We start from the raw sequence: 22,412 nt of genomic DNA on the forward strand, positions 1-22,412 counted from the left end.
TAGTTTGATAATGTTACTGATGAACGAAAGATTTTAATCATATATTTTTATAGTCTGCTGGATCTCACGAGGCACCAAAAGTTGAAGTCTCTTTATCAGGCTGCATCATGGTCCCTTCACCAAGCGTTCAAAACCGAGTTGTTCCGATTAATCCATACGAGTCATTGGTAAGAATCTTGAAAATGATAATTTTTCGGTTTTTAAGTTTATTACCCTGATCAAAACATTGATTTTTTAAAATATCTTATTCATCTACTTTTTAGTCGAGACGATAAAAATTATATTCATAAAAAAATGTTCATAAATATGATTGACTATGAAAAATGGTTTTGGAAAAAATTTCCCCTTCGTACAATATAAACTTTTTGTAATATATTTATATGAAAATCAAAATTTACTTGTGATATGAGAATTTATTAATTTAATTGATTCAATGAATAGCATGGAAGCGTTGGTGCAGGCTTATCGCCAGGAGGTCAGTTCGGACTAGGTGGTCCACACCGACCTCAGAGCCCCATGATCCCGCCACCGGCTCATCATCACGTGAATGCTCCTCAGGTAATTTGACCTTTGCACTCGTAATTATTAATTGGTTTCACTATTTTTCAATAATAATAATCCTTTTTTTATTCAATTAATTCATTTTCTAACCACTATTAATATTTACTCAGGCCGACGTTATCAGCGGTTATAGTGGACTGGCGCGGGCAAATGAACTGGCAGCCCATTATATGCATCCACAAATTTTACAGTATCAATACCTGCGAGCTCATCCATCATTCCACGTAGCTCCGTCTGGTAGTCGATCGCCTCATCTACCGCTTGATCCGAAAGCCCTGGAAGCGGGCCAACGTCTTATTGAGGATTCTCAAAGTCCACCTCTTGAGCTGCGCCGAAGCACTCGAACGCCTCAAGAACGCATGACAGACAGTCCTCAGATAGCTCAAGTCTACATGATGCCTCACGGGCCGAGCCGGCTCGCGCCGCCGCCTACTAGTCCGTTTGCGACAACACTCCAAGCAATGCAAAGGGCTTATTACGAGCCACCACCACCAGCTCATTTACGCCCGCCTTATCCACCATTGGCACAAAATGAGACTCCTCTTGAACGCGTAATGACACCCGATCAGCATCTCAAATTGGCTAACATCGGCACTCCACCGCCACCGATTGGTTTGCCCAGTCAGCCAAGTCCAACCGGAGATTCTTTATTGATGTTGCTACAGCATTACCCTGTCATGTGGCAAGGTTTGTTAACTCTCAAAAACGACCAAGCAGCAGTTCAGATGCATTTTGTTTATGGCAATCCAAACATCGCTCGAGAAAGTTTACCTTGCAATGCTGATGGATCAACATCTCCTCTAAGAATAGTTCAACGAATGCGTTTGGAACCCAATCAAGTAGAAGGTGTAGCTAGAAAAATGGAGGTTAGTATTTTTAAAATTTTTTTATAATATATTTGAGCTTCAATCATAAGTATCATTTATTCATAATAAATGTTTTAACTTTTAGATCGACAATGAGCACTGTGTCATGCTAGCTCTGCCATGCGGTAGAGATCACCTGGACGTACTACAACAAAGTAAGAATGTACAAACTGGTTTTATTACCTATCTTCAACAAAAACAGGCTGCAGGAATCGTCAACATTGCTGCACCCGGCTCTCAAACGGTAAGCATTTTTATGAACTTTTCTTTGCTTAAATTCAATCAGCCGCATCTAACACATTGTTTTTATTTTACAGCCTGCTTTTGTAGTGCACATCTTTCCATCTTGTGACTTTACCACTGAGAGTCTATCAAGAATTGCACCTGAATTACTGCGCAGGGTTTCGGACATTGCTCACATGATTATCGTCATTGCTGCGGTGTGAAGATATCAATCCGATTCCGAGCAACTTGTCTGACAATCAAAATATCAATCTGAATTCTAATAACTCTCTTTGATGCAACCGGTCGGCGGAGTTAAAGGCAGCGCGCAACGGTGATACGATGTAAGTGAAGGAGTTAGCGAGGTGCCAGGACGTCTAATTTCGCGTGCTCCTCCGCTCTCGGTCTTGAACGGCTGATATGACATCAACTGACAGCGCTTGTAGGAGTGACCGACTTGGACTCTCTTGGTCCCTCCGACAAACGGGTCAAGCGTAGCTCTTCATCATCGATAAACTCCGCTCGTCCAACATGTATACGACTTATTGATACTCGATTAATTGTGTGTCTATAAACTAGTGAATATGAGAAAAAATCCCAACTTAACGTTCAACGTTCAACACCACAAGCGCTAATTATTGAACTGAAGCGCTCAAAACATACTTTATAATGAAGTGAACTCTATGAAAAAATCTGTCGATGAACCTTTATGCGATCGACGAAACTTGTAATAAAATTACGAACTTTTCCCGTCTCTAATTGAACTGAATTGAAGAAATAGGCGTTATAAAAATGAAAAAAAGAAACTTTAATATAAATTTAAGAGCCTGCGAAGGCATAACTACTGTGATTTTAATTATTTAACGATAAATGTATATCTATCAGCATAAAAAACACAGAAAATTCATGAAAGAAATCGCGATTGTTTTAGTATAAGCGATTCAAACGTACGCGTTATGTGATGTCTTACTGTATAATATTGCTCTATATAAATACCTATGTATTATATTTCTTGTAAAAGGTTAGTTATTGCTGCTGCCGCGCTATCGTCAATGGCGATGCCGATGCAATCCGAGTTTAGACGTAAAAAAGACATATATATAAATGTATATATAAAGAACATATATACATGTATATGTATCATATATATTATACATACACACTATCGGACGATAATTATACGCGAAAGATAAATTTAAACTAAGTTTAAATATTAAAAATTAAGAAATAACGTACATGCGTTTAAGTCTTTTCGAATGAGAAAGATGAATATGAACAGTTAAAGTATAAAAATACTATCGAAGTAGCATTATTAATCCCTCGAATGTATCATAAAAATTCCCTATTATGAAGATGTAATATATAGATCGGTATATGAATTACCGCATAAATACGCATACCCTTATGTATATTTACGACGTAAGAAATTTATATACGATGCATAATTACTCTTGTAATCATTCTTTATTTTTATTATTGTAATCTTATTAGAATTAGTTTACCTTCTTCATGATTATGTTTAGACGTAAGCTGCTGATGATTATAATTATTTCATCTTTATTCTTAACGTTTATTATTACTGTAGTTACAATTAAAGTTTATTGATGATATGTATTTGCTAAAAAATTAATTGAATTTATTGATAATGGTTCTATGCTATCCCTCTATCTGTCAGACTATCTATCATCTCCCACTACTACTCACTTTACTCTACTACCGCTATGACTATTGAACCAGTACTATGAAAAAAACTATTACCGCTGTTATCGATTTAATTATTATAAAGAAAAAAAATCGTATAGAAACAATTGAGGAAAAACAAAAGTAAGAATTTAAAAAAATAATACTGAAAAACACGTCAATGTCGAAAAATAAAAGTACACGTACTAGTTAGAAATATACCGATTAAATGCACGTATTACACGCGACAAAACTGCACACTCAAGCTCACACATCTCTCTACACGTACATACATAACATTTTTGGGTCAATCAAACCAATATGTCGTGCACATCTCAAGCTGCATGATCGATCTCATTGACCATTGATTTTTCACGGCCCTCCTTTCCTGCTCTACTACGTCACTCTTAACTCAAACGTTGAAAAAAAATACGCTTCCATCCCATCGTGTTAATCATATGTAAGTTGTATACACGAGAGTGCGAAAAATGGAAAAAAATGATTATACCTATAAATATATAATTCTAAAGCATCAAACCTGTTTATCCGAGCGTTTGTGTGAGTATGTGTGGAAATGTGTATCTGCGAATACGAAAAAAAAGAATTAAATTGAACAAACATCGTCATCTCATCGTTAGGATCTCGGTAGATTACAGCTTTATAATGCGCAAATGATATCATAATCATCACAATGCGTTAAATGTAAAATCGACGAATAGTTGAAATAGTTTAAAAAATTTATTATACTGAAGTGTTAGCTCTCCGCTCCCAGGAGATGACTTGAATACAATTTTTGAAGTTCGAGACACACAGCAGCTGTACATTTTTTTGTAATAGATTTTAAGAAGCGAAAAACACGAGACATTTAATAATTATTAAATTAATGTACAGCGTTAAGGGATGGACAAATCGTTGCAATGTATGTATTCTTCTCGAAGCTCATTGTTTGCCCCTGTTAACGTGTCTTTATATATTCCTTGACCCTTTTTTGTACGCACCAAAAGTCTATCAACCTTATCCTTCTGTTTATGCGTTCTTTTTTTTTGTTTTATACTTTCGCGTGATTATATTCATTTCTTTAAACGTTATTGGGCTGTGATTCGACTGAATGGAGATTATCGAATTTTCCCTAAAAGAATAATGTAACACGCACATCTGTGGAGTACTCAATATTTTGCGAGGCTCATATAATTTTCAAACAAAAAATGTTTAACGCGCGTACGTGATTCTCTAACTCCTGTCCTTGTGTATACAAAAGTCCATCCCTAAAAAATTTACGAGGGAGGAATTCTGGAAGGAAAAAACGATATAATGTAGCCTTTAAGTTTTAGCTGCGATGAGTGTGAATGAACGATCTAAAAGTATATGAGCGTAATGACAATGTACCTTGTCGATAATCGCAAGCTAAAAACACAGATAGCGAGAAAAAGAAAGAGTGCGCGCGTTAATAATGTGTGTGTATGCATGTACTATTGTACAGTATAAAAGTTTTAAAAAAAAGTGTACATTGTAGCAATCGTAATGTATGGTTTACAAAAAAGAAAACGACGTGAAATATGACAATTTATCGAGAGTGAGAACGAATTAAGTATGCCTGCTGCGTATGAATGAATGTACAACGCATTCGAGTGAGAGAGTGCACGTATGGTAGCGAAGGGAGGGAGAGGAAAAAATGATATACATATAATAAATTACGATACTCTTGCGATTTATGCAAAATATACATATTATATAGCGAGCCCGTAACGTGACATTTGCACTGCGCGAGACGTATAACAATTTTTCTCAAATAATTCATGAAAATTTTGTTTATCAGTTTTTAATTTTCATTCTGTCGCCACGCGAAAATGCAGATATATTGCTTATTTTATATTCCATTGAAGCCTAACTATCGAACATTTTTTCATCTCACGCATTATTTTTCATCTATTACTTACGCTTATGTGTACATATTACAATTGTATCGGCTCACATCAGACCCTTGACAAGGGACTCATCTCCTCTCTCTCTCCTTCTATCGTACATAGAAATGAAAGTCGTCAAAAACGTGTCGGTCGGAATCTTCGTACATTATATAATAAAATTAATGTTAATAATTAATCATAAATAAAAAAGAATAATGGATAATATAAATAAAAAAAATTAACGATAAAATAAACAATTGTCGATAAACACACAATCGACGGCCGGAAATGATTGAAAAATAAAACGAAAGGCAGTGTACGTGTCCGTTGGGCTCATCTATCTTGTAATATATCTGTGAATATTAAAATTTAGATTCTTCCTATTATAGGCTAATGATATATAAAAAAAGTTTATGCCGAATCGCATAAGAAAAATGTACAGGTACCACTTTTTGTTTTGTGTTTTACTGTAGCTATTGATAATTATATGGATATTAACGATAATAATAACTATGATTAAAAAAAATAATTCGATGACTATTGATTTTCACTCCTTTTCAATCACGCAGGACGTTGATAAATTTCATATTTTTTTTGTTGGAATATCTTAGTTTAATCGCGTTTTATTTTTACTAGATTACAATGAGTTCATATTTTTAAAATTAAATGTGGAAAAATTAATAAATAGTTATGAATACTTTTCATTTAAGTATTGACTAACTGATATCATGATTGAAATTTTGCTTTTTTGGTATTTTGTATGTTAGATGCTCTGGATAACTGTGTTGGTGGTGGTGCACATCTAAGAACGCAGCTAGATTTTCTTTTTGAGCAGTTTTTTGTTGCTACTTTTGGTTCAATATCTTTTTTTTCCACATCTTGTACTTCCAATTTTGCAATCTGTTTTGCAGTTTTATTATAATTCATAACCCCTAGAAATACATTTATTTTATCCAAAGGTTCATCATTTTTCAATTTGGTTTCAAATACTTCCTTTGAAAACTTCTCGGTTATCATGCTATCTGCAATTGAAATAAAAATTAAGTTCAAATTATGTAGCATCAATTGTTCATGAAACTAATTATTTTTGACTCAAATCATACTTCTTAATAACTTAATTCCCTCAGCTTTATATTCCTCTATTTCTCTATCTTTCTGATTTACTATGTTTATTAGCTGATTGTAGCGATAATAAAGCTCATAAAAAGATGTGAAAAAAATTTCTAATAATGATTCATTAAACTTTTGAGGATTGCATTGTTTTAAATTAATGTGAAACCAAAAGCGAGCATCATAAATTTTACTCTCTAATTCTATTCGATCAAGAGAACAAGTAGTAGCATACTTTGGAATATCGAGTAATAAACTATCTACTATTTCTTCAACGTCGTGTTCTTCAAATGCTGGATTTAGATCCTGAAAAAATTTTATGCCAATTAGAAAGAGAGTTCAAGGAAGAAGCTGAGTTAAATGTAAGAAAGGATTAAGTACCTGACATCTGCTGACAATTGTCTCTTTGAATATGTTTTCTTCATAGAAATCTTTCAAATTAGTTAAAATAATGTTCCTAGATCCATTTCTTTTGCAGACCCCTATCAAAAATTTAGAACCACTTATATTCAGGGCCTGATATTTATAAGAGTCATCCAAAAAATTGAAATCTGCTGTATCACTCATTTTAGTCACGTCAATTTTTGTGCATCATCGATAAAAAAAGCTTACAGTTATATTTATTAAACTAGATGTTTCAAACGCGAGATTCCGACCAATCATGAAGCGAGGCTCAGTTACTCATTGACTAATAAGATGACGAATAAAACGACTTAACATGATTTTTTTTTTTTTAATAAAGAAAAGAAAAAGAGGAAGAAGGAGGATTTAATGTTTGAAAGATCTGAGTTAGTTCACCATAGAAATAAAAATTATACTATATTTTGATTATTTGATAAAGAAATACTACTTTTTAGGTATTTTCAGAATTGGGATTCACATTTAAATTTTCTATAAGATTATTGCCGGAAGAAACATATAAATTTATTACACTTTTGAATTGCACTCACACGAATCAGCTCATAAAATTTGGTACAGAAATTCCAATTTCAAGTTAGTCAAAAATCAGAAGTGCAAGCGAGTACATCGCACTCAATAGTCGCTAAAAGCTTTGAAGCGTTTACTTCGAGAAAATTTTTTTTTATGTTAGATAGGGAATATCTGAATCTACCCACTTTTTAAATTAAAGTATTATTATTTGACGAAGAAAAATTATTTTTTCTATGAAGAAGCTCTGCGATGGGCTTAAAAATAAGTAATTTCAACAAAACATCGTGTTTTAAGTGTTTAACAATAAGTGTCCCAGTAAAGACAACTTCCTATAAAGACGAAAAATTAGTATTTTTGGGAGTTCTTTTTAGTTACATTCTGAAAATCGAATACACTTTTCTTTTTTTTGTTCTTTTTGCAAGGGTTAACTTAGTTTTTAGGAAATATCTACATTTATAATGTTGATTTTCTTCAAAAATTAATGAATTAATATTTTCGGAATTTATGGTCCATGTTGTAACGATAATTTTTTTATCATTGACACGATGAAGACAATTTTTGTTCTTGTCTCACGTAATATTAGCATAGTGTCCGGGGTGGCAAATTCCACTTTATTAATACTCATAGTATCGTTCGGAGTAGTCCAGAAATTTAATGCTTTAATTTGTGGTTTCATAGTTGTTTGTATTGTATACTATTTATTAATTCATTATATGAGTAAGAGAGGCAGATCGTTTCAATTATCAAAAGTTATTTATTTATCTTAATTGAAGTCATGTTAAATGCGTGTCCATAATTTATCGTAAAAGTGTAAAAAAACTTTTCATAAAACAGGTTATAAGTGTGTTCGATCCAACTTGTAATTTGTTTCCAGTGCGTCGGAGGTACCTTTTGAAGCCAGTCGCCGTCGAAGCAGGTGGTGTCCAGCTTGAACTCTCTAGTCCTAATTTGCCGCGGGTCCTTGTACTCGTTCACAAAAAAGTCCTCGTAGCAGACGCGGGTGAAACAGTAATGGTAGCCCAGTTGAAACATTTGCGCGTCGGCCCTATTGATGCTCCGGTCGCACTCGAACTTGTTCATCTCGTAGTTTTTGTCCGATCCTAAATTGCCGTACCTGTTTATCCACGTCACGTAAAACTGATTACTGGCTGTTTTACACAAAGTTTCGTAGCAATAGGTCGTGAGCAGGAAGAAGCCTTTGCCCCTGGGTAGATTTATCAGAGCGAACTCGTGGAAGTAATTGACTTCCAACACCAATTTGGTTTCGAAGATCAGCTGACCTCGTCGATCCCACTGGCTGCAGCTCAGGTTCGCCTCCGTTTCAGTGGTCTTGGCGCAGACGCCTATGTAGCCGTTGTGCGTCGAGTAGGCGATGCGCTCGTAGGGATCGACGTCCGTCGAGTTGGCGTCGCGAATCATGTAGTTGCGCAGCTCGGTGATCGTGCCGTTCCGTTGGATAATCGAGACGCGAGCGTTCGTTTCGAAATGTAGCTCGTAGTGTTGGGTGTCGATGAGCAGGTGCTCGCCCGACGGATTATTGTGCTCCAACGGGGCCACCATCATCGCGTCGTCGCGGATGTCCTGTTTGAACCAGAAGGTGGGCCCGGAACTGGCATTTAAACGATCGTCGAAGCCGACCCGGCACCTGGGCACGTCATGGGTCGAGGCCTCCGAGCGATAGCACGCGCTGTACCGCTGATCGCTATTGACTATGGCGACGAACCAGTCATCGTAGACGACGAAGCTCACGGGCTGCAGATTCTTCAGCTGTGATTGTTCGGCCTTGTGTATCGAGCAGTCTTGGAAGTGCACGACGTTCAGTTGCCACCTATTTTCGGTCGACGGTGGCAAACTCGGATCAACCCAGCTCAAAATGGCTTTGTCCACACCCAAGGGCAAAACCTTCATCGAATCGTGCCTGATGCTGGCGTTTAGATCATGCGTAGTCAACGTAATCGGACACTTATACGTCTGATTAATATCGACGTGGTTCACTTCGCATCTGGTCTCGATCGATCCACTCTGCTGCTGCCGCTGCTGGCCCGGCTCCTCGCAGACGACGAACACATGAGTCTTGTTCACGTACGAGTGTCGGTCGAAGATCAGATTCTGGCCCGGATAGCTGTAGCTTAAGTAGAAAATTTGGTTGTCCCAGAAGAAGATGATGATTTCCACCAGCACATAGCCCATGATTTTTAATGGGTGGACCATTGTCTGTCGGACAAAAAAATTGTAGAATATCGAACTGATTAATTCGTCTGTGGATTATTATGATCGCGGGACGTTACGCTTACCTTTGTGTACACTTCCGTGTATGTACCGTCAATAGCGACTCAAGCGGTCGACTGATTGAAGGCAAAGTTAATAGAGGCTCATTCGGATATATTATAGGCTGAGTAGGTTACAGCAGCTAGCTCGGAAAATTTTGGCCAAACGGCAAAAGATTTTAAATTGATGCAACGAAACGAAACTTGATTTTTCGTGTCGCTTTTTATTCGGGTAGAACCCGTCTTACATTAATTGCAGAAATCAGGTACATAAATAATATTTAAAAATTAATAAGTATATCCTTGATAGAAATTATCAACATTTTGAGGATAGTTTTTGCCCAACAAAAAATTCCAAAGTATATTAGTTGCATCAGAATAGTGGTACTCGCGTAGCTTATAAGCTTTTCAAAGTTATTTCGAGCAAAAATTTTTACACTTTTAGGAAAATCGTCGTAGCAGACAAAGTGTAATCTGTGCTCGAAAAACTTTTGAAAATTATAAACTGAGCGTGTGTCATATTTCTGAAGCTACTTTTACTCTTATGGGTTTTCAGTATATGTAGGCTATATCGTAAAAGAGTTCAAAATTCAAAAAATTAAATTCAAACTTTGTACTCTTAAATAGTACTTTGTGTAATGGCAATTATCAAAATTTCAGCTGCTTAGGTCCATTTCTCATGAATCTATAGAGGCTCAAAGTTGGATTTTCATTCTTTAAATTTAGTTTTATAATTTATAAGTAAATTCGCCTTGTAACGAGTCATATAGCTAGTCGAGCCTTATACCGATCATATAGTTCTCTCCGAGTACAACATAATTTTCGGATGATTCGCACAGTTTTCCCATTACGCTTGTACAAAATTACGATGTATTATAATCTACATACGATCGTGTGAATGCATGAGTCATCGATTTATGAAGTCCTTTTTCTATGTAATACACAATATCCGATACATTATATCCAGATTGGGCGTAAAAACATTCCTAAGACAACGGCCCGTGCTTACGATGACAGCTCAATTACGCCAACATCGGCTGCATTTCCGGATAGTACATTAACTTATCCTTGGTGGCGAGCCACAGTAGTCGGATCTACATATCAGGCAGAGCCCTGCTTTCTGTCAACCTATCGGGTCTTCATCATGCGTCACGGTTTGCCCCACACGCCAAGCTTTAATAAAAAAATACGCGTCGCTGAAGAGTCGGATATCGTCCAGAACTGGAGACAGAGATTCATGACGAGGTTTCTAAGTAAAACAGTAAGGAAAACAGCGTCAATGCGTCGTCGAAGCTTATCGAGAAGAGTAGTTTTCTGAGGGATAACTCTCACCGTATTTTTTCATGGAAATTGTGGATCATTTCATGAACGCGTAAAGCTGCGACGTCGATTGCGATGGCTACGGGAATAAAAAACGATTTCAATAAAATAATTGTTTTACTTCTACGACTGAATATTTATAATTAATCATCTTCCTAAAGTCCTCTTTTTACATAAAATATCTGAAGATATTCAAAGAAATATCTTTCAATAGTTAAAAAAACCTTCAATTTTTCCGATTTTAAGTATGTTCCAGGGCTTCAGAAAAATTTATTAAAAATTTGATTGCATTTTTGCAAAAAAACTAGTGCTTATTTTGTTTAAGAGCTAAGAAATTGGGAAGTTTAGAAATACTCATAAAAAAATATTTCAATAATAATTGAAATATGAAAAAACAATTTTAAAATTATCTAACTGGAATAGGAATCTTTTGAACGAAAAATTAAAAAAAATAATTTTTAATTTGTAAAAAAATACAAATGAATTTTCATTTTCTTCAAATTAGAAATTAGAAAGCTTCGTGATGGGCTCGAAAACGAGTTTTTGAATCAGACCTCGCAAGAAAATTTTTTCACATGTTTGTAAACTAAATTGAATTTTCAATAAATGTCTGTACGCGTAGAATTTGCGACCTGGTGTCTAAGATCACAATCAAGCAATTTTGAATGTAACGATAAAAATTTAGTATGTTTAGAAGCTTTTATTACTTACATTCTGAAAATTAAATACAATTTACTCATAATAAAAATTTGAAAAATTAAAAATTTAAGTAAAAAAATTTTTATTGGGTCACTTTTTCGACAGTTCCATTATTTTCATACCTTACAAGTATGAATTTTGAATTCGCGCATCATACATTTTTGAGCACTCCCGCCAGGCGACTAGAGCGCTGCGTGTGGTAGCAACTTGGTGAAACAACACGTAAGCTGCGCAAACCGCGAGTGCTCACGTTCGCACGGAGAAGTTCTTTTTTCTACGAGATTCAGACATGGCGGTACGTGTAATATCTGGAATTTTTATTAAATTATCCAAACTTATTTATTTAATCAAAGAGTAGTTTTCATAAATATTGTTTTGGGCTTAAAAAATACAGATTTTTTCGATAACATGAACCTCATTTTTTTATATCAATCAACTTTCTGAAAGAAATTGCATGCGAAAAGGTGTACCATGCTGCCGCGGTTCAGCGTGTATTCTAACCTAAATGCAGTTGATAATTTTCTGTGTAAAATTAGTTGTTATTTACTAAAATGTTTGTTATAATAGGACGTAAAGAAGCAACCCAAGCTTAAGAAAGACCCGGCCAAGAACCCCATGAGGGAGGTCAAAATTCGCAAATTGTGTCTTAACATTTGCGTTGGTGAGTCCGGTGATAGGCTCACTCGTGCTGCCAAGGTATATTTGCAACTCATATCTGTAAAAATTTAACAGTGAAGTTACTAGAGGTGACAGTGAATGGATGTGATTTTTTATTTAATTAGGTGTTGGAACAGCTTACTGGACAACAACCCGTGTTCAGTAAGGCACGTTACACTGTGCGTTCGTTCGGTATTCGCCGTAATGAAAAAATTTCTGTACACTGCACTGTACGAGGAGCAAAGGCTGAGGAAATTCTTGAGAAAGGATTGAAGGTCAGTTACTTTATTTAAACAAAATATTTATTATGTAAGTTCTACCAAATTCACAATAACAATTTAATATTTCAACCATTTTAATAATTCTTGTTGATTACAATTAGTTTAACCATCATGATTTATTTATTTTATAGGTTCGTGAATACGAATTGCAAAGAAAAAACTTCTCCGGAACTGGAAACTTTGGTTTCGGTATCCAAGAACACATCGATCTTGGTATCAAATACGATCCCAGCATTGGAATCTACGGTCTTGACTTCTTCGTAGTACTTGGCAGACCAGGTAATAATAATGCTCTTTTATATTAAACTTTGCACGTTATTTGGTATCAATAGATATTGTTGCTGTCAACTTTATCTATTATTTCTATTAACCCGTGCTAGAGTGAAAGCTTCTTATTTGCAACCCATGCCTACTTATCTTACTAGGTGTGTTACTTAATGGAAGCAACAATACTCATTAAATACCTTTTAGTTTTCATTGAAGCAAAATTAATATTCGATCATAATATAACTGTTGAAATTGATTTCAGGATTCAATGTTGCTCACAGAAGGAGGAAGACTGGAAAAGTTGGTTTCCAACACAAACTGACGAAAGAAGATGCGATGAAATGGTTCCAGGCTAAATATGACGGTATCATTCTTGCAAGCAAGAAGTAAATTGCTTGTAAGTGTTTTTACATGTTAATAAATAAGAAAATAGAAAAAATTGTTCATTTGTGACTTTATTCTTTATACCTATTGCAAAAAAATGATGAAATCTTCAACATAAATATTTACATGGATTTCAATCAATTATAGTGGCAAACATTTTTTCACAATTCAAACAAATTTACGTCAAAAGACAAAATTAAATTAACTTTCTCTTTTCAATCTTTACTGCATTATTGAAATCAATTTTTTTCGTTAGAATACACTAAGGTTTATAAAACCTTAATAAACTTATAGATACTAACCTTTGTAAATCTTGTGGTCCACTTCTTAAGTGGTATTTTTTATCTTAAATCATCAAAGCAGGAACTCACGTTTTACACAAAAATTAAAATTAATAATTATTTTTATTACAAAAATAAATACTATATTACATTGATGATCATTAAATACTTAAATTTCACAATAAAGAGGAATAAATTAACTTATCACCAACAACTTACGTATCTTTAGTCCAAAGACAATTATAAATAACGCTATTGGATTCAGTCAACCTATTTGATAACTCTGATCAGTTACCAATGATATTCATGTCACAATAACATGAAACTGTGATTGTACAGATTCTAGTACCTTGCTTGCTTTGAAAAATTTTAGCTTATGCAAGTTAAACCTTGCAACATGTCTAAAGATCATAAAATGATCCATGTGCTGGTATAAGAGTCAATTGCGTTTTGATAACTAGCTAAGTTCGTTTAATAATATTTTTAATGACTCAAGAATACCATGAATTTATAATACAAAAGTCAGAGTGAGAAAGTATAACAGCAAAAAATTATTAATCCTAAGCTTAATTGAAACTTTTAAATAAAATGTACAAATGACAAACCCTATCAGGTGTTTTGGTCTATGTATTAAGATAATAATGACAACTTCACAAAGCGCACACTCACACAACACAAAGTATAAACAATTAATCGCAGACGAATCGATGAACACAAATAAATCATCAGCAGCAGTTCTGTAATCAAATTATTTTCTAGACGTACGATGAATCTTGTCGATATTGAGCTTTTCCGCGTCGGTGAAACCGAGTATGCTTTCGATGGCGTTCAAATGACCCTGAACGTTTTCCCGATCGGTGAGGAAATAATAAACGGCCGACTTGAGAAATTGCAGAGTTATTTCGGCGTCGAGGGTCCCTTCGCTGCTTCTTGAATCCATGAGGCGTCTGTACATGGCCTGTAAAAGTCATGTTAAAAATTCATCAGTGATTTCGAGTCATCGGTATTGACTAATCCGCTAAGTTATAATATACATCTACATACGCATGCAAACTAGTGAATTAATTGAAAATAATAGGATCATACCGCTAGTCAGTGTGGCTTTTGCAAGCTCACCAACATTGAAAAAGTAAAGAGGCTGTTTCTTCTTAACTCTGTGTACAATATGAAATTGTTCAATACGAAGCGACAAGCTTTAGAAAATAAAAGTAAGCGTAACACCTGCAGTTGAAGTGAGCGCATTCGCGGGTAAATTAACATGCCCCCAAAACGAAAGTAAACAAACAAATCAGCTCAGCTCTACGTAGATAAATATAATAATTATAATATTATATTATAAGTGCTCGATGCAAATAAAACAGGCTGTGCAATGGAGCGTTAAATAATACAGGCAATATACATCATAGCTTAAGCGGTCAGAGCAGTACTATTATTATTATTAACAACAGCATCAGCAGAGTAAGAATACACTACCTTACGCGTGCCAACAACCCAGAGAGAAACAGCCTCCTGAGTACTCAACAAACTTTGGCTTTTAATGGCCAAAGATAGCAGATTGGGCGATTTGTTCGAATCCTGCGTCGGGATGAATTTTTTGTTTTGTTTTATTTTGGTTTTAACGCCGAAAATTGTGTGCATTTGTGTGTGCGTAGTACACGAGAGCGATTGCGACACACACGTGTGCACGGAAGAGCAGCGGCCAGACAAATATAAATTTTTATAAATACATGTTGTTATATAGACAAAAGAGTATAATTTTTTTCTTTTCATGATTTTCTGCGTGATAATTCTGTTTTAATGCGCGATCAATGAATCAAGAGTCAGAGTCAATTTGGCAGCGAATCTGAGATTCGTGTAAGTATCGCAATATATTATTTATGGAAGTAAGCATGAGAAATGCAGCTATTAGAAAGTCGCCATTACATATTGTAACTCCGATTAGTGTTATTAGTAATTATGAAGTACGCAATGTCTATTAGTGATGAATTTAGCGTTACAGCGTGGCAAACAAGTAATATTAAAAATAAACATTATCATCGCAGAAAGACTTTTTCTTTCTATTTGTATTTCATATATTATTGTTTACATATAAAAGCCAGCGAGATCAAATGTGGCGTGAGTATGGATTTATATATATAGATATACTCATGAAACAGAAAGTGAAATCGAATGGTTAGTCGTTGAACTGACCTTGACGTTGTCGAGCTCGGCCTGCGTGACGGTGAGCTTCTGCAGCAGCTCCGCGACCGTGATCTTGCTGGGGCTGCCCGGGGCCTTGGTCGACGAGCCACTGCCGCTCGTCGAGGCCCCGTCCGAGGCCTCGAAACGGGCCGCCTCTCGGCCCTTGGAGTACATCATGAGGTAGAGGTGCTTGTTGCGCTCCTCCTGCTCCTGCAGCAGGGCCTTGTGCTCCTCGAGCTGGCGCTTGCTGCGCTCGAGCTCCTCCTCGAGCTTGCGGCTGCGGCTCTCGGCCAGCTCCAGGGCCGGCCGCTCCTCGTGCAGCCGCGTCTGCAGCACCTGCAGCTGACCCAGCAGATTCTCGACCTTGTCGTTGTAGCTGCGCTTCACCTCGCTGATCTCGTCGCAGTGCTGGCGGCGCAGTCGCTCCACCTCGTCCTGGTCGAAGTGGCCCGAGTCCGAGAGCGAGGCGGGCCCCCTCCTCGCGCAGACGATCTCCTCGATCACCAAGGGTGGCGGTGGGCTGCAGGGCTGGCTGCTGGCGTTGCTGCTGCTGCCGGCGCTGGCCGGTGTCGGCGGTGCTGCTGCAACTGCTTCCACCACCGCCGGGGGAGCTGCAGCCTTGACCGGCGAGCTCTCCGTGGGAATTCGCTCGCGCACGCTGCAAACCGCGTCGTCGTCCTCGTCGTCGTCATCCTCGTCGGTGTCCCCGGCGGTGGCCGTGGTCGCCTCGGCTATTTCTGCCTCGGGCTTCTCCTCGACCGGCGAGACCTTCTTGATGCGCAGCTCGACGAGCTCCTGGCTGAGTCGGGCGATCTCGTGCTCCTGCTCGTCGGCGCGCTTGTGAGCCTCCTTGAGCAGGGCCTGGAATTTGCGCACCTGCCGCTGGGCCCGCTGCGTCGGCGTGAGATACTCGTCGCCGTCGTTGAGATTGCTCGTCGAGCAGTGCACGATGTAGCGATGCTGGCGGCCCGACCACGTGGTGCCGTTCAGGGCGAAGTTGGCGTGCTCGCAGGCCGATGCGACGCTCAGGCCGCTGCCGAAGCTGCGCACGCTGTCGGCGTCGCTGCAGTCGTCGTGATGATGATGCCCGGGATTATGATGATGATGCCCAAGCGGATGGTGGCCTCTGTGTCGGCTCCTCAGTGGCGTCAGCGACAGACTCTGCGCAAAATTCAAGACGAAATTATTGTAAGGGGCGTTTTAAAAAAGTACGTGTACGCTCTCGGTCGACGAGCTATTGATTTTACTCGACTCGAGTGACTGCGAAAGTGATTATATTATCGAATGCAGGTCAACGAGTATCAAGCTCTCGAAAACGTGCTTTACCGCTTGATCGGGCTTTTTTCTAAAACCGGCGGCTCGACACATGATATGCGCGTCATACGTAAAAAAAGTAGGGAGAAAAACTGAATATGTTTGTGCCCCATGAATCGACAGAGTAAATATATACACGTGACGAGCGAAAAAGAAAAGCACGTACGCGTGCCCATTGAGTCTCGCAAGCTCTCGACTCGCGCATGGCTTGCAGGTCTCGTAAAGAGATCGCCCCGTAGCTTGGCTCGAATCCATATATGTATATTACACGTTGATATATCGCGCAAAAACGGAAAACCAAGCCCAACTCGGTACGATTGAATGCTCCGTGACGCGTGTGGGTGCATAGAACTGGCGGTTGCTTTTCTTCGAGCAGACTATATCGCGTTATAGATCGTGTACCTAGCGTCAACATAGTACAGGGGCCATTGACGTTTGCGGTCTCGTCGATCGATTTCACGGGGGGCTTTGTTGTGTACCCGTAACGCGCTGTAATGTGTACACATATAAGTGCACGGGGTGAACGTGGCTTGGTAGAAAATCGGTACCGCGCGCGCCACGTACATAGTATATAGACACGCCGAGCGACTGTGTAACATTAGCTACCTACAACTTTGAAATGATACAACAAAAATATAATACATCAAGTCGATTGGGCGTGAAGTTGATGTACGATAAACTGTATAGACGCGCGGCTACGTCAGATATAAGCGTCGAGCATGGAAAAGCGAGCTGGAAAAGGGTGCGTGACCTAAATAATCGTCGCGCTCGACGATCATCTTTTTTTTATATAAGTATAGGAGGGAGAGACGATATCGACGAGCTCGGATATGTGGGAAATTGTATCTGTGTCAGACTGGTACCGATGGACAGCTGTGCGGACTCCGATGTGGACGTTGCTGCTGCTGCTGCTGCTCCTTGTCCATGACCGACGAGATGGCCAGGACGTCGACTGCACATAAGGACGGAGCAATCGGACGACAGCGGCCTGCGGTTCAGGTACTTGGGTTTCCTCTTGCTGGACGGACTCGCGATTCATGAGGCGCACTGGACACGCGTATTTGTTACACGGACTCGAGGGGACGGAAAAAGTCAACTAAACTCGTCAGGATGTAATGTACATTAACTATACAGCATCTCGGGGTCGCGCGCACTGCATCGACTCTAACTATATCTTTGTATTATGCATATTACAAGAGCAGCATTGCACGTCACGGAACCATTGCCACCAGCACCAACACCACCACTACCACTTCGTCCACGCGAGAGTCGTGCACTGGCGCATCGGCTGCTGCTGCTGCTGTTAAATGCTGATGCCTCTGCCGATGCCAGCGGTCAGTGCGCCGACGCAATGTGTGTCGCGCCGTCGACGACGACGACGAGAGACCGTAGTCTAGCTGCTGCCTGCCACCCCCGGCACAGCTATATGTATAATAATACCGCACGGAAACTTATAATCTCCACACGTACGCGAGGCGAAACTGGGACAAGGTGTAAAGCACGTGATACAATGCACACATGCATATAACATGATTGCACTCGAGCGAGCGAGTGGCGGCGGCGGGGGGTGATATTTACCAATTGCATAAATCGTTTATACGCGCGCACGATGCCGATCGATCGCTCGATTTTCTCCCGCGTGGGTTCGTCTCTACACCATATAAAGTTGTATTTGTACACAGAGACTATATGATAAAGTTCGTGCTTACCGATTGGCTGCGCTTCGGTGTGCCGTCGTTCTCGACGATAGCCGGGAAATGGTCGTTGTAGTAGTACTGATGCTGTTGTTGTTGCTGCTGCTGCAGCTGGCGGGCTTGCTCGCCTTTGACCCTAAGGGAGGACGATCGTCTCAGGGCGGTCGGCGAGGCCAGAGGCGACGGCAGCGTCGTCAGTCGCGGTATTCTCGACGGCGACAGAGGCGACTGAAGGGGCGACGGCAGCGGCGTCGTGCGGGCGCTATAGCTGCCGCCGCTGCTCTGATAGAAGCCGTTCGGTCTGGCGTTGCCGCTGTTGACCGACAGCGAGTTTCTTCGTGAACCTCTCGACTCCTCGGCCATGGTGACGTCTAGATGTCGTGCTCTCGTCCTGTTGTGCGTCGTTGCGTGGTTTTCGCTGCTTTACTCGTTCCTACCTAAAAGCACGCGAGATTTCCCTTCGAATCACATTAAAGCTCCAAGGTATAACGTATTATTAAGCGTTCGTGCGATGCCAATCGCGCAACTTGGCGAGAGCTCTAGTCGACTTGAAAAAAGAACTGATCCGTTTAACGCGACGTTTATCGAGCACGAAGCGAGACAAGTGGCCGCTTTACAGCGTTACAATAGTTGAGCGGGCAAAATTACGACTCGAGCGAGCACTGCTCTCGATGCGGCTTCGCTCGAGCTGTAAAAAACTCCCTTTGAGCTTGCGTATCGTATTATATACAGGCTTTTAGTACACTCCAATACATGACAATGGCTTATATAAAAAAGACCGCACATACATAGCGCGAAGGCTCTTTCACTCGCATAGATATTGTATAGTCGAATCACAGGTACGCGTGCGAGGGGCAGTAGCCAGTGTGGCTAGTGCGCGCATAATGATGTAGAAAGGATCGATTCGATATAATTGAGCAGCGGCGGAGAGTAGCGAGCGCTCCGAGAATAGTTATGTGTTCGAGGCACGCGATATGCATCGAACGCGCGCGTGTAAGTAAGCGGCCGGACACGAAGCCAGCGGACCTGCAGCAGGTTCATGTAGTAGTCTCGGTGAGGAGTATAGTACATTCGGAATACTCGTGCACGATGCTCGTGCGGGCCATGCGACGCAGTGGTCGCGTCGCTGCATACACAGCGCCAATAATGCACAATGAGAATCGAGATCGACGTTGCATATATGCCGTGTACGTACGTATATTACACCAGGCGAACTCGAGAGAAACAGCGAGATATATGGGATGGGGAAAAAAGAGGAAAAGAGATAGTCAGCTATTGCCATGGTCGCTTGATGGAATCAACCGCTATTTCTTCACGCTCCGCTACATCGCGCCGTTCTCTTGCTATTATAGTATACATGCCTGGGCTGTACATGTGAACATACATACACGTCTGTGTACATCACAATTCACAAGCTTAAGTTTACGTAAAAGCTTCGATCAAAAGTTTTTCGAACTGGCCGCGGTTTCTTCAAGTGGCAGTATTTCGTACGCCGCTGTATAATGTGTAACTAAACATGAGATAAGGCGACGCGCGCCCGATAAACCGTGAAATGCCGGTACAAGCGACGACAGGTGTGTGTCTGCGGCACATGTGTAAGCAACTGTGATGACGAAAACAAAAAATTCCGGATTCGTGTAATATGTGTGTTACAATGTACCGACTACTCGAGCATCGAGACGTGTCTCGCGTCAAACAAAACTATTTCGTAGAGAGACGCCGACAGACAACAAGCAAACACGCCGAGCTCGTGTTCCATTTACTTTTTTGTCGTTGTCGCTGCATGTTATCACGATGACAATAGTTTAAATAGGCCGCTGGAGCACGACGGCTGCTGCTGCTGCTGCTCGGCCTATCCGAATAATCGATCGCGACGCGCGTATACTCTACATCATATACACAAGATTCGGATGAACGTGGCGGCAGCCCAAGAGATTTTACTTCTCGCACATATACCGCGACCGAAGTACCCAGTAAACTCGGTGGATTTTTATACACGCGTACTCAACGCGCAGCAATTGTTATCGCGAATTCTCTGGTACTGCTGCTTAAGCTGCATTGCATTACCTAATCCTCGCATGCGACGTGTAATACACCGAGAGGTGAAAGCCTCGTGTATATTATATCGCGCTCGGGCAGCGTGACTCTATACACGTACAAAATTACAAAAGTTACACGAAAGAAAAAAAATTATTTTTTTGCCTCCCGGTCGATCGCATCGATATACAGTCGACCGGTGTAAATTATTAATGTACACACATAAAAACGTACGTATAATACAGTCGCTCGCACGCGCTCGATTGCTTTCAAGGTGATCGCGCATATCGATGCATTGCTGCTGGCTTACACGTTCTCATAATTAAAGCCACGAACAGCCTTATCTCCGTCACGGTTTCTTCAAGACAATTACTCGCGCACTTAGTCTTTAATGAAAATAATAATGCGTTGTTATTACTCGGAAGGAACCGAGCACACGACGATAATGCAGCGGTGCGCCATATGCGAGCTTGACAAAACTTCGAGCGCCGCCAGAGCTTTTTTGCCGAGTCGAGGATACGTTATATTCGATACGAGTCTAAGCTCGATATCGAGAGCGAATTGCGACGGAAAGAACGAAGGAGAAGGAGAAAAGTGACTTGCGACTTGCCGCGAGACTTAATCTTGAACGCTCCGTTTTTATATTTATACATCCTCCAGTTTCGTGCGCTTATCGCCGAAAATACTGCTAATTTTCGCACGCACGACCGCAAAGAGAGAGAGAGAAGTCGGTTTGGCAGCCGAGACGATACTGACGTTGACTCGAAATCTATAAAAATTCACGGTCGTGCGTGAGTCGCGGCGGCCGCAATTCTTTATAGGTATATATACCTACGTCGACGCGTACGCATTGTGTGCAAAAAGCATACGCAGAGCGCGGAAGCCGCGAGGAAGCTATTAAAAGCTTTTCAGGGCCAAGGGTCAAAGTCGCGACTGCAATATGCGGGCTCAACTGACGCTGACTAGCTGCAGAGAGGGCTAATAACCGCAACTTACGAACAATTGAGCCTCGCCGAGCTTCCATTAAAGCTCGAGTGTCAATTGTCGCGCTCACTTGCGTCGAATTCGTCGGCGATGGCTCTTATGTCTTTTATTTTGTTATTTTGTTTTTGTTTTTTGCTTTTCGGCACTTACCGTTCATCGTTGTGGTCGTTGTTGTTGTCCTGTCATCGCCAGACATCGCTTTGCATGTCGGCTGCCAAGCCGCGTCGTCGTCGACTCCTTTGCACGCAAACTGACAAAGCGTATTAGAAGGTTCTCTATTATAAAAGTACACACGAATCAAGCCAATATTCGCGTTGACGAGCTGCACGTCCAAAAAAGTAAAAGTTCGGCTCGCGTCTGGCTCGTATTTATCATACAGCTCCGCAGCTGTGAGCTCGTTGACGTTGTCGTCGTCGTCTTGTCGTCCGTGTGTATATACAGCACATTCACCGTCAATAAAACACAACTGACTGATCTTCGTGCTGTGCAGCTGGGAGCTGCTGCTGCTGCTGCTAGTTCCGATGTTTCTACTGCTGCAGTGTGCACAGGCGTCACGAGACATAACCTATTTAACCAACGCTAGCTGTACATATATACTGGTTGTATATTGTTGTAGCGGCCGACGCTGAAACAGCAGCACACGCACACACACACTAGTCGCGTTTTCTCGAGTGACGTTTTGTTCGGAGCGCCTCCACCGCGCCGAGAACGACGACCCGAGCGCTGCTGACCTCTGTCGTCTTGAAACTGCACTAAAACTCCCTTTCGACTTT

At 40.3% G+C, this 22,412-nt stretch overlaps 4 protein-coding genes across 8 annotated transcripts in view; 2 read left to right on the top strand and 2 right to left on the bottom strand.

The window, feature by feature from the left end:
* Positions 1–3,106, top strand: part of LOC106658058 (protein split ends) — an 88,762-nt gene extending 85,656 nt beyond the window's left edge. For 2 of the 3 annotated variants that reach the window (XM_014379865.2, XM_014379866.2), the window contains exons 6-10: positions 54–167; positions 442–558; positions 672–1,427; positions 1,513–1,671; positions 1,745–1,873. In XM_014379865.2, the coding sequence (XP_014235351.1) occupies positions 54–167; positions 442–558; positions 672–1,427; positions 1,513–1,671; positions 1,745–1,873 (1,275 nt within the window). Of the gene's footprint in view, positions 1–53; positions 168–441; positions 559–671; positions 1,428–1,512; positions 1,672–1,744 lie in introns of all 3 variants that reach the window. The other variant, XM_014379864.2, reaches the window with a different exon arrangement.
* A 4,901-nt stretch (positions 3,107–8,007) lies between these two features.
* On the bottom strand, positions 8,008–9,644 carry LOC106658040. The gene is made up of 2 exons (XM_014379843.2): positions 9,568–9,644; positions 8,008–9,487 (listed from the first exon to the last, which is right to left on the bottom strand). Exon 2 carries the CDS (start codon positions 9,482–9,484, stop codon positions 8,024–8,026), a length of 1,461 nt encoding a protein of 486 aa, XP_014235329.1. The 5' UTR covers positions 9,485–9,487; positions 9,568–9,644; the 3' UTR covers positions 8,008–8,023.
* A 2,131-nt stretch (positions 9,645–11,775) lies between these two features.
* On the top strand, positions 11,776–13,203 carry LOC106658067 (60S ribosomal protein L11). The gene is made up of 5 exons (XM_014379884.2): positions 11,776–11,854; positions 12,127–12,255; positions 12,342–12,491; positions 12,629–12,776; positions 13,027–13,203. The coding sequence occupies exons 1-5, from the start codon at positions 11,849–11,851 to the stop codon at positions 13,152–13,154; spliced, it is 561 nt and encodes a 186-aa protein (XP_014235370.2). The 5' UTR covers positions 11,776–11,848; the 3' UTR covers positions 13,155–13,203.
* On the bottom strand, positions 13,202–22,284 carry LOC106658066 (ensconsin). Of its 3 annotated transcripts, XM_014379879.2 has the most exons (5): positions 21,790–22,284; positions 18,634–19,055; positions 15,620–16,771; positions 14,903–15,004; positions 13,202–14,387 (listed from the first exon to the last, which is right to left on the bottom strand). In XM_014379879.2, exons 2-5 carry the CDS (start codon positions 18,979–18,981, stop codon positions 14,178–14,180), a joined length of 1,812 nt encoding a protein of 603 aa, XP_014235365.1. In that variant the 5' UTR covers positions 18,982–19,055; positions 21,790–22,284; the 3' UTR covers positions 13,202–14,177. The 3 variants fall into 3 exon arrangements, with proteins under 3 accessions (XP_014235365.1, XP_014235366.1, XP_014235367.1); XM_014379880.2 differs by lacking the exon at positions 14,903–15,004; XM_014379881.2 differs by lacking the exons at positions 18,634–19,055; positions 21,790–22,284 and adding an exon at positions 17,788–18,185.
* Between the last annotated feature and the right edge of the window lie 128 nt (positions 22,285–22,412).

This window comes from Trichogramma pretiosum, unplaced genomic scaffold, assembly GCF_000599845.2.
Source record: "Trichogramma pretiosum strain Unisexual culture from Peru unplaced genomic scaffold, Tpre_2.0 scaffold6, whole genome shotgun sequence".
Classification (NCBI taxonomy): domain Eukaryota; kingdom Metazoa; phylum Arthropoda; class Insecta; order Hymenoptera; family Trichogrammatidae; genus Trichogramma; species Trichogramma pretiosum.